At 43.4% G+C, this 12,183-nt stretch overlaps 1 protein-coding gene across 10 annotated transcripts in view; it reads right to left on the reverse strand.

Moving 5' to 3' along the window:
• The window catches only part of PCDH7 (protocadherin 7), a 454,149-nt gene extending 443,280 nt beyond the window's left edge, over nt 1-10,869 (reverse strand). For 8 of the 10 annotated variants that reach the window (XM_017875683.1, XM_017875681.1, XM_017875685.1 and 5 more), the window contains exon 1: nt 6,685-9,913. In XM_017875683.1, the coding sequence (XP_017731172.1) occupies nt 6,685-9,858 (3,174 nt within the window). In that variant the 5' untranslated portion in view covers nt 9,859-9,913. Of the gene's footprint in view, nt 1-142; nt 606-6,684 lie in introns of those variants that run through there. The other 2 variants (XM_017875688.1, XM_017875679.1) reach the window with 2 other exon arrangements.
• Nucleotides 10,870-12,183: the final 1,314 nt, after the last annotated feature.

The following is a 12,183-nucleotide window of genomic DNA, read 5'->3' on the forward strand; positions in this document are numbered from 1 at the left end:
ATATATATATATATATATATATGGATACACACAAACACACAAAACAGCATTTAAAAATACATGCACAGAATGAGCAAAAGGTATTATCCTTCACCCTAACAGAACTATCTGACTGGCCTGTGATGATATGGCACATAAAAATATTGATCAATTTAGATTTTTATTCAAAATCAGTATTTAATGTATTAAAGACAAAGGCATAAGACAGTGAATTTCCCTTTGTTCACACAAAGTCTCAAACTTATTGTTGCAATATGTTTTTGGATTTTTTTAAGATGTCACTATTAAGTCCAATAGGTACTAACCGCCTCTTTAAGAATGGAATTCCTGGTGACTCAGACATCCATTAGTAGCACATTCCTGCATTAATACTATTTCATACATTTATTTTATTTTCATACTATTTTTCCGCATATGAGAAAGAAAAAGACTCAAACATAAAATGTACAACAAGTGGAACAAGCAGTGATTGGCTGACACCCCACGGCCAAGGGCAGGCTCCAGCAGGTTTCGGAGTAGAAAGGTCATCACAGTATGGTGTATAATGGAGCATCATATTAGAGTGGAATTCAGCCAAACACAGTAATGTATGGATGTAGACGCATCTGAAAGAAGGAAAATAAAGATTTATGCAGGTAAAAAAAAAATCGATAAAGAAATTTTCCCCAATGTCTTATGCCCAATTGGAAAGCTATAGTAGAGATTTAGGAGCAGAGAAAAACTTTAATGCCAATTTTGTGTTTGTAAATAATAAATATGATTGGGGGTGGGGGAAGTTAACTTGTCAGAGGAATCCTATTTGGGAGTTTTAATAGCTTTTTGTTTGTACACAGCATTAGAGTTCAATACAAACATCACTACGTTCCTGAAAATAAACCTTTATTCCGCCTTTAAAACATTAATTCACCAGAAGTGATAATTAAGATTAGTTTTAGTGGTTTCAGCTAAATTCTTCTTAGAATGTGATTTTTCCCACAACACTAATGCTAAATAAAGCACTGTGCAATGTACCGCAAAAGAGTCACTGCTTTAGAAAAGATTCTAAGGATTTTTTTAAAAATAAGAAAAGCAAAGCTTACTCTAGATGTATGGGAACAGCTCTTACTATTTCTTTAGAGTCATAGTAAATAAATGAATGGGAAACCTTGCCATAGTCTAGAAATCGATTATATACTCCTTATACACAACTATTTTAAACAAAATTCGTTATATTATACTAAATCTCCTATATAACCTCCACCACCACACCCTCCCAGGAAAGAAAAGAGGTTAAAATGTCTAATGGAGTAGATTGCTATGATGAAGTAATGTCTTTGTCACACGATATTTAGTTTTAAAAATAGTTCAGATTTTATGTTTAAAATTAATAGATTCAATAATTTATATTTTGTCACTGTGCAAATTTAGAATCTAGTACACTAGATTGGCTAACTGCCTACCAAGGAAGCAATCCAACTGAATTCTTCTAAAAACTTGCTAGAAAACAAATTAAGGGAAAACATTCGTGCATGACTGTGTGTTAAAGATGCTACTAAAAGAAAATGTATGTGCAAAGTTGATAAAATGCGAACAAGCCCAGAAGCCAAAAGTAATTATCAATATTGATGGAAAAGGTAAAAGATTATCACAGTTAGAATGCATAAAATGTTTCATACATAATGTGTGGAATGATTTAATTCTTTTCTATTTAAGTGAATTTTTATTGAAATATACTAAATGCTAGGAAGGAACTTATGTCTGTTATCACTGTTGTGCTAATATTAAAAATTCTGTCAACAGAATATACGTTCTTAACCATGTTAAGATGTTTTACTCTATGTTATCAATTACAATCTTACATGAGGGAAAAGAATTATTAACTTCTTTTAAAATTCTGTACATTTTGAATTATATTGTCCTAGATAATTTTACACAGAAGAACTGGAGCCTAAAGCAGAATTATAGTCTATTGTAAAGATGTCAATCTTCATAGCCAAATATATAGTCATAAATAAGTAAGTAAATTTCAACAGATTTCTACTGCAATTGAAATACAGAGAAAGTTACAGAAATTCAGTTTCCCCCCCCCCGCAAAGGTGATATGATCAGATAAATAAGAATCCTGGCCACTACATTCCATAACTTGGACTCTAGTCCACATTATATCCCCGATAATATTGTAATCCCAATCAAGTCACTGTTTCATGCTGGGCCTCAGTCTCCTCTTCTATTAAAATGAGGGGACTGTTTAACACCTCGTAATTCTAAAATGTGATGATGTTAGTGATTTTAGGTACAGTCATTAAAATGTTGATTATAGTATATTTCATTTCAACATTCTGTATGTTTAAGTTCAGATATTTTCACATATTAATCTATAAACATCATGACTAAATAAGACTAATACAGCTATAAATGGTATGCACGAATATGTGTGTATATGTCTCTGTGTGTACAGTTTGTGATATAAACCTTGTTCATGCTTTTCCACATATGAGATATGTAATTACTCAAAGATAGATAAGAAAAAATGATTTTGCTCTATTTATTGTACTAGATGATTTATTAAAGTATTTAAACTGATTTTGTGTTCTTATAGCTAAGTCATTAATTGGTTTAGGATAAGTTTTGGATAAGGTTCAAATAATCATGAGGACTTCCATATAAATTGGCAAATTCATTGCTGATCAAATCAATGGATGACATTTTCCTTATTTCATAGACATCCAGAGATCCAGATAATGTTGCTTTACTAGATGAGTAAAGACACAGCCTAACTTCCATCAGCTATTAGTCTTTTGCTTATGGTATCAGGCCAAATGTAACAGAAATTTCACCATACGCAGATTCATTGTGCCTTATGAAAATATCCTTGGTTATAGACAGGAGAAACACATTGTAAAAATTATGCTTACATAATAAGCACTGGAAGCTATGGTTGGCATCACTATGTAGATGCATTTCCACTAAAGAATATATATACATACTCTCTTTCTCTCTATATATATATATGTATATATATACACATACACACACACCCACACACACAAACATAAATGAATTGATATTTAGTTTTCTTATTGCTTAGCAAGTCAACCATTTGCTTCCAAAATTGAAGCAATTAAAAAGATAACTTCTCCCATATTTTTTCACTAAGTATACAATGAATATATTGAACATAATTTGATCATTAAAAAGAACATTATGAAGACAAACTGTGAAACTGTCACTGAAGTTAATGTAAATTATTTGTATTTCAGGATCAGCTGCAAATGGATTTTAAAATGGATGTTTATTCAAGCTAAGTTCTTGCCAAAATAAATTACCTTACTTTACATTTACTAAATACAATAAAATTTTACTTTTAAGTGCATTATCTAAATAACAGCATATCAAGGATAAGCTCAATAGAATTTGAGAATAATAAGCAAAATAGTAACTGTACTTTTCATACTATTACTCTTTGGGGGGATTACATTATTTTAAAAGAAAACTGAAAAATGCTTAGCACATAGTAAAATACCTAAGACTTAAACAGAAAAATAGAATGCATTTGCCTTTATGTTATGAATGAAAAGCACATTTGTACTTCTAGTTCACAAAAGTTTAACAACGACCAAGACTAGCTTTACCAAGGAAGAATGAAACAGAAAAGTGGATACTTAATCTCAGTAATGCTGTCAATGATCCACATTTTGCTCAACTAAACACATTATGTAGTTGAGAGCAAAGGCTTTTGTTTGAAATGCAAAGGTATGAACTATGAAAACTTGGGCTACATCATCAGTGAGTTTTTCTAAAGTGTGAATTTTGGAAATAATTCCAGCAACTCTACCACACACATCTCCTAGAGTCTGCCAAAGAGCAACTACAGAAGCTTGATTTGAATGCCTCTCAAGTCTATGTAAACAAAACAAAAAGTAAGAGGTTAAGGGAGAGTATCATTTTCAAACTTCCATTTCTACAAAGCTGTTTAACCTATTTTAATGAAAACAACAGGACTTAGGTACAACACTTTAAAATGTCTAATTTTCATAAAGATAACATTCTTAAGAAACATCACTTGAATTTTTTCAGAAATAAAGAACTGCAATAAGGCAATTCAGGAAAACTATAAATAAAATGAAGGCTTTATGTAAAATGAAATCTCAATTTTTAAATTAGACCTTGCTGTATGGAATTGAAAGAATACAACTGTCTAATTTTACCTTAGATAAATCCATTTATCAAAAGAAGGAAATTACCGCGAAAACCTGTATTCTTCTTTTTTCTTTTATTAAATCAGGTTTAATCAAAGAAAATATATTTTGGCAGTTCCATAAAAATTAAAGTGCATATATTTTAAAATAAAATAGGAAATTATCTACTTATGGCACAAACAAAAGCAGAACAAAAGCATTCTATTTATGTCAGATGTCAAAATGGAATGTAACTTTGTAAATGGATCCCTTGTCCCCTGACAGTAATATTGAGAAGATGAAGCATATCCATTACTATTACTAATTACATTAAGGGGAATGTGTTTCATTTGCCTTTATTTCATTTTAGGTCAGCTATTTACTTGTGATTAAAAGTGTATACTTCTTTTGAATACCTAATGACAGAAAAGTTTTCCAATGTCACTTTTGGCAAACTGTGTGATTCATTCCAATTGCTTTGAGGGTTTTCTCTTTTGGAATATGGACTGCTTTACTCAGTTAAGAGGCTAACACCATATATTAGTTTATTTATAAGCATATCACTTTGCCTTTCAAATAGGATGCCAACAGTCTTGATATTAGCTGTTTTAAATATTCAAGAACATAGAGCTAACCTCATCTGATGAGCCAAATGAAGCTTAAGTGACAGCACAGAACATATGAACTGTTTGCATAAAATATCGGTAAAAGTGTCACTTGATATGTCCGCTCAAAAGCATAAGATTACACAATTTAGAATGCAAATGCTATCCAGCCACAGGACAGAAGTACCATTAGGATAAGAACCGAGATGTAAATATTCTGCAGACAGAGCTCTTCACACTCTTTTGCATTACGTGTTACTATTTTCTAGAGAAATGTCTACAAATCTCCATTTATTTTGGGGTGTTTATAAGTAATCTGTAAAAAGTGCTACCATTTTAGCTAGAATCTTCCTTGTTTACAAAACTGATAAAAGCACCAAAACAATACAAAAATCAGCTTCTAACTCCATGTAACACAATAATACAACAGATATAAACACTCCACTATGTTAAATGTTGGTTTAAAATAAATAAATAATTCAAATTCATATACACCAAAGGACATATTTTCAAAAGCCATTTAATGCAAATGTAGTTCAAACTGGTGTTTTCTTGGATTGCATTTGTTATTAGATATAAAAGCATATTCAGACTGTTCCTCCTTATCTGAATAGCTACAGTAAAGTACTATACATAGAAAATATTTATTTAAAAAACTAATTTCAGCAGTCATGAAAGCAATAAAGAATTAATATCTCTTTCTATAACATCTTCAATGAGGCTATAAAATAACTTTTTCCTTTGCCTCAGTTCTTCTCAGATTCCACATTCCACATGCAAAGCATATTTAATAGAAATTAGATTGACAGTCATAACTGTGTTTCTTGAGATGGGTTCTGACAGTAAGAAATATGTAATGTTTTATTAGCTGAGGTTGCTGTACCATGAGACACAGCCCTTTCCAAAAGATCTTATTTATGTGTGGCAAACTTTGGTGGGTATACAAAGTAAACTTTCTGAGGATTGTATATCACACAAGGAAAATTTTCAAAAATAAATTTCAGTTTTGCTTAAGTTCCATCTCAGAATATATGTATTTTTTACTGTTTCTACATTTCACTGAGAAACAATTATGTCAAATATTCCACATAATCTTTACATTCTCAAGATATCACAATGCATGCCAAAATAGTCTTGCAGACAGTACATCAATCATGAATACTTTCATTATTTGGCTTAAATAATAAATGGCTCATGCAACGTATTTTTGTTTGCAAACTTTTAATACCAAACAGGAAGTATGCAAATGGTGACTGCATATCATTATCGAATACTAATTGTTATAGGTATCGATTATTATAGATATAAAAGATTGAAAGTGGTGTTTTGCATGATATTTGCATATCAGTAAATATTTTTAAACCAGCATTTTCATCAAAGTAGTCAGTATTTCAATATCTCAGACTTAGTACTACGTCTGCATGATTCAGCATCTATTTATCTGTAAAATCCTACATTGTAAATAACATAGCTAAAACTTTTATGGTATCCAATTTGCATAGACACCAGTAGTAACTTTAGAAACTTTTTCTCTGGATGCAATTATCCACTTAGTTGCCACAAAAGAAAAATAATTTCAGGTGAAAACTAACTATCTAAGTAATACATACATATTTATTCTGGAAACATAAAATGTAGTATGAATTAGGGATGTCAAGTGCAAAGAGAACTACAAAACACTGCCTACTCTGAATACTTCCTTCAGTAGTTCAGTGAATCTTAATTCTAACTTGCAAAATACAGTGGTACACCTCTTGCAGATGGCCTTTGCTAAATTAATGCTGCAAAAATTAACATTAAATTCCTACTGTTAAAATTTTAATAACTTTAAAAACGAGAAGACAAAACCTTACAGAAGATAATCTGTCTCAGAGTTATTAACCCTCCCAGGGATGTTTAAATATATTTGGGATACATCTTACCTGTTTGCTGTACTTGTTATTGGTTTGACAGCTGTACTCAGAGCAGTGATCTGATCCAATTGAAATGTTGTCTCCTGCTCCCACAAATGTGTTGGCTGGTGGTAGATCTTGTACGGCCTGGTGCTTTTTTCCTGCAGTTGGTGACTGGGGATGAAGCTGAACTGTAGGCAATGGGGAACTAGATTTGTAATGCCTTGCCAGGTCAGGACTGCCAGGCCCACCATTAACGGATCTGTATCGCCCCATGCTTGGGCTATCTGACAGCTTCTCATTGACACTATCATACCTCTGTCCATTTGGTTTAGAAGCCTCTACAGTGACAATGCTGCTGTAAAGAGGCTGCTTAGATTTTTTGTTTTTCTTGTCCTTTTTAGGCTTTTTAGATTTGTCATGCTGTTGGGGTGTAAAAAAGTCTTCGTGATCTTTTTTGCCAGCTTCATAGCCATTTTTAGTTTTGGACCTGCAGTACCTTGCCATCACTACAATTAAGATGATTAGAATCACCGTCATAATGCCAGCAACCACGCCAATGACAATACTGAGTCTCTGTTTGCTAATTTCATAGCTTGGGTCGCCAGCTATATCCTGGGTGAGTGGGGTGTGCAAACTTCTAGCTATCTGGGAGTCAATCACAGTTGCATTAGAAACACTTTCATTGACAAACACATGCACCAGAGTCGTGGTGGACTGGGAAGGCTGCCCACTGTCATTCACTTGCACCACCAACCTGTGCAAGCCATAATGCTTTTGGGTGAGTTTTCCCACTAAGGAAACCACACCACTAGTGGGATCAATTTCAAACAGCTTGAAGGGATTCCCTCCCACAATGCTGTAGTTCAGGTCTGCATTGATGCCATCGTCACTGTCTGTTGCCAACACTGTAGCTACTACTGTCCTGACATTACTCGAAGGTGGCAGTAAAGTGTAGGAAATGTTTTTGGGAAGGGTAACTGTGGGAGCATTGTCATTTTCATCCATCACAAAAAGCGAGACTGTAGCTGTGGCAGATCTGGGAGGATCTCCCCCATCCACAGCCTTGACTCTGAAAGTGTATGTGGTCTGATGTTCCCGGTCAAAAGACATTGTGGAGTAAATGGTCCCCGTGTCATTTTCAATAGAAAAAATGTTATTGTTCTCCTCTATGTACAGACTCATCTCTGCATTCCGCCCCTTGTCAGCATCCATCACGGTGACCATCCCCACAGGGCTGTTGGGCTGCAAGTTTTCTTTCACATAAAAGGTGAAGACGTCCTGCATAAACTTAGGGTCATTGTCATTCTTATCAGCCACCTGCACAATCACCGTAGTGCTGCCCTGCAGCACGGGTATGCCTTTGTCTTTGGCGTTAACTTTAAACTCATACCTGTCAGTCTGCTCGCGGTCCAGCACCGTATTGACCAGGATGTCCCCAGAATCGGGATCGATGGCAAAGATCCCCATCACAGAGGAGTCCAGGGAGTAGGCGATCTCAGCGTTCTTTCCGCTGTCTGCGTCTGTCGCCAGCACTGTGGCCACTCTCTCGCCCGGGATGTTGTTCTCAGGGAAGTAAACCTCCACCACCGACTGGCCGAACACAGGCGGGTTATCGTTCGTGTCTCCCACCTTCACAATCAGGGAGTTGTTGCTCGAGAGGCTGGGGCTGCCTGAGTCCACCGCCACGATGACCACGTTGAACTCCCGGGTGGTCTCATAGTCCAGAGGGGTCGAGGTGTGCAAAAAGTACTTTTTCTTGTTCTGGTCGCCCTCGGTGTCGCTGGCTGGCTTGAGCTGGAAGGGCACGTCGCCCACCACGGTACAGGTGACCACCCCGTTCTCGCCTTGGTCTCGGTCGGACACCTGCACCAGAGCGATGGGGGTGTCGACCAGAACGTCCTCGGCCACATTGGCCACCCCGTCCTTGAGGGGGATGCGCCCAATCTTGCGGATTTCAATGGATGGCACATTGTCATTCTCGTCTTTGATGTTAAGGACTACGGTGGCCTTGTCGGTCTTGGGGGGCTGCCCACGGTCGCGGGCCATGACCGTGAAGCGCAGCTGGTTCACCTCCTCGCGGTCGATCCGGTGCAGGACGCTGAGCCAGCCGGACGTCTCGTCAAGGCGCAGCAGTCGCCTCACCGACTCAGTGGCCGCCCCGAACACGTACTCGATCTGCCCATTGACCCCCACGTCCAAGTCAGCTGCGCGCAGTTGCAGGATGGGGGTCCCTGGGGCGCTGTTCTCAGCCAAGTCGGCCTCGTACACGCTCTTCTCGAAGCGGGGGCTGTTGTCGTTCACGTCGGTGATGAGGACCCGTAGGATGGCCTGCGAGGAGCGAGGCGGGTCGCCGCCGTCGCGCACCCGCAGGGTCAGCTCGTAGGAGTCGCGCTGCTCGCGGTCCAGCGCCCCCTTCACGATCAGCTGCGGCTGCTTCTCGCCATCCGGGGTGTCTGCCACCTGCAGCTCGAACACGCTGCTGCGGCCGCCGGGGTTGGTGCCGCCGCCGCCCTTGGTTGTGTCCAGCCGCCGCTTGGAGCCTCCCGAGCCGCCGCCGCTCGCGCCGTTCCCGCCGCCCCCGGGGTAGGGGGCGCTGTCGGCCGCCCCGGCGCGCCGGTTCTCGCCGCCGCTGCCGCCGCCTCCCGGCTCCTGGAGCAGCTCGTAGCGCTCGATGCCGTTGCGGCCGAAGTCGCGGTCAGTGGCGGTGGGCAGCAGGTAGAGTGTGCCCACCGGCCGGTTCTCCTCCACCGTGAGCGTGAGCACGGGCGACGGGAAGGTGGGCGTGTTGTCGTTGATGTCGAGCACGATGACCCGACCCTCAAACAGGTCCACCCAGCTCTGCGAGGGCCCGATCACCGACACCTCGAAGTCCAGGAAGCACTCGTTCTCGTCGAAGATCATCTGACACTGGGGCAGCTTCTCGCGGTCGATTCGCCGCTCGCTCGTGCTCAGCTCGCCCGTGAGGTTGTCGATCTTCAGGTACTCGGAGCCGGACTCCAGGCTGAAAGTCACCTCACCCGATCCGGTCACGATGCCCAGGTCTGAAGCCACGTTGCCGATGCGGACGTCGGCGGGGCCCTCCTCGGCCAGCCGGTACCGGAGGAGCTGCTTGGCGGCCGCCAGGCTGAGCGAGAGCGGCAGGAGGAGGCAACAGCCCAAGCACCAGCCGCGCGCCCATCCCGCGGTCCGCATCCTCAGCATCTTCTCCTGCTGCTGCTGCTACTGCTCCTTCTAACCACAGCCCCCTCGGCGCCCCCCTCCTGCGGGGTCGGCCGCCTGCCCTCCTCCCAGTCCTCTCCCCTCTCCCGGAAAGGAAGGAGCGAGAGAGAGGGGAGGGAGGGGGCAAAAGCGGCGTGGAGAGTCGGCCGGGAATGGGGGTGGGAGGGTAGAGATAGATGCTTTTTTTTTTTCCTCCTGCTTCTTCCGAAAGTTATTGTTTCATAATTCATGCAATGGGTGCTAATCGCCCGCCCGCCGGCCGCCGTTCAGTCGCAGTACTCACAGTTCACGGGACACTGCGCGCCGCGGGTTCGGCGCCCCCCCACCCAGAGTCATCCCCGCAGCGGGCTGCGAATCCCCGGCTCTCGTCCCTGCTCTGTCGGAAGGGGCCAGAACCGCTCCGGCAGACGGGCAGTGGGGCTGGGAAGAGGTGGGGAACGAGCCTGCAGCCTCCCCCGCCTGCCAGCCCGCCGGTCTTTGCTGCTACTCGAGTTGAGTCCAATTCACGTTCCAGGCACTCACTCCAAACCCAGGCTCTGCTCCGACTCCGGCCGCCCAGGCAAACGTGAGTCGCTTCCTGCACCAGGCGCTGGGGCCAGCAACAAGCCAGTCTCAACTCTGACTCTGCTCAGGCAGCAGGGGAGCCAGTCAAGAGATAGAGAATGAAAAATCCCCCGGCACGTCGCTTCGGGCACGGTGCAGTGGAGACTACTCGCGTCACAGCGCGGTCCGCGTCCGGGTCCCCCCGGCGCGCCAAAGAGAAGCCCGAGCCATCTTCAGAGACGCCCAGAGAGTCAGTCCCTTTTCACCCCGGAGAGCGCGGGTTTCTCTTTTTTCTTAACAACTGTGCGCAAGGTCATTAGTCACGAAGCCGCCGCCTGAAACCGCAGCAGCCTTTCGCCCGCGGGGGCGAAGGCTGAGCCGTGCGCACCGTGCGGTGCCCAAGTTTGGGTTCGCAGCCGCAGAGTCCGTGCCTTTTCTCACCTGCATTCGGCCCGCATGTCGGAGCAGTGGGATCTGCAGCGCTGTGCGCGATTCAGGGAGGAGATTGCAGCCTCTCTCTCTCTCTCCCCGCTCTCTCTCGATCCCTCCCCTCCCTCCCTCCCTTTCTCTCTCCTCCCTCCTCTCTCTCCTCCCTCCTCTCCTTTCCCCTTTCCCCCTCTCCCACTCGCTCCCTTGCACGCTCTCTCTCCTTCTTCTTAGTCCCAATGCAGGGAACTCGAGCTGAACTTGATCCCTTTGCAGTTCAAAGGTGAGCAAACCAGGCTCGGAGCACAGGCGACGTTAGCCGGCGAAAGCGCACGGCTGGGCGTCCCCAACGGCAATTAACAAAGATGCCCAATTCTGTCTGGATTTCCGAAGAAAAGCCAAAGGCTTTGGGGCGGGGGTGGAAGGGGAGGTGGAGTCGGAGACAGCTGCCAAGTAGCTTTAAAAAAAAAAAAAAAAAAAAAAATCCAGTTTGCCAAGGGGAGAAAAAGTGCCAGTCGTTTGTGGCCTCGGAAGTGCCCTGGCACGGTTGGTGAATTCCGCAGTTGTCTGGCCCCTTTCGCGTCTGGGAGAGTCTGGTGCGGGCGCTCCCGCCGCCCCTCCGGCTGCAGCGGCTGGGAGACACTGAACCGCTAGTAGGAAGCTCCCGTTCGCTACCCGCGAGCAGGAAACCCGCAAGTTGCCCAAAGTGGTGGTTGCTGCTGGGAGCTCGCTCGCTCACGGATCAGGCTTGTCCCTGACGCTGCTGCTGCAGCGGCGGCGGCAGTAGCTGCCCAGCCGCCGAAACTACACACTGGGAGAGAGGGAGGGAGGAGGGCCCGGGGTAAGGAGGCGGGAGGGAGCGTCAGCCAGCCTCCGCGCTCGGGAAAGCCCAGCCTCAGCTCCAGGGGCCGCTCAAAGTGTGCCCAATCCCAGCCAGTCCTCTTTAAGCCAAAGCTCAATGCCCCCCAGCGAGTACCGCCGTCTTCTTCTCTGGGGGACTTGTTTTCCCTCCCTCGGGCTGGTAAATTTCCTCCTCCCTTAACTAATGCCCAGTTCACGCGTGAGAGATTTTCGAGCTGGTGTCAGGATAGATTTCTCCTTCTCCCTCTCTCTCAGACGACGTCCTTCCCCCACCCCCTCCACCCGGAAAGTGTCTCCGGTTCGCGATTTAGCATCTTGGTTAGGACAGGGTTATCGGGGTCTTGGGAAACACACGAGAGCCCAGAAAGCCACTCTGTTCTGAAAAACCATGACGGGCTGCAGTAGTGAAGAGAGAACATCAAACTCCAGGAAGCGGGAGAAAGATCCTTTTTTGGGAGCTCAGACTTTGGATGGTTG

Source organism: Rhinopithecus bieti, unplaced genomic scaffold, assembly GCF_001698545.2.
Source record: "Rhinopithecus bieti isolate Rb0 unplaced genomic scaffold, ASM169854v2 scaffold_9712, whole genome shotgun sequence".
NCBI lineage: Eukaryota > Metazoa > Chordata > Mammalia > Primates > Cercopithecidae > Rhinopithecus > Rhinopithecus bieti.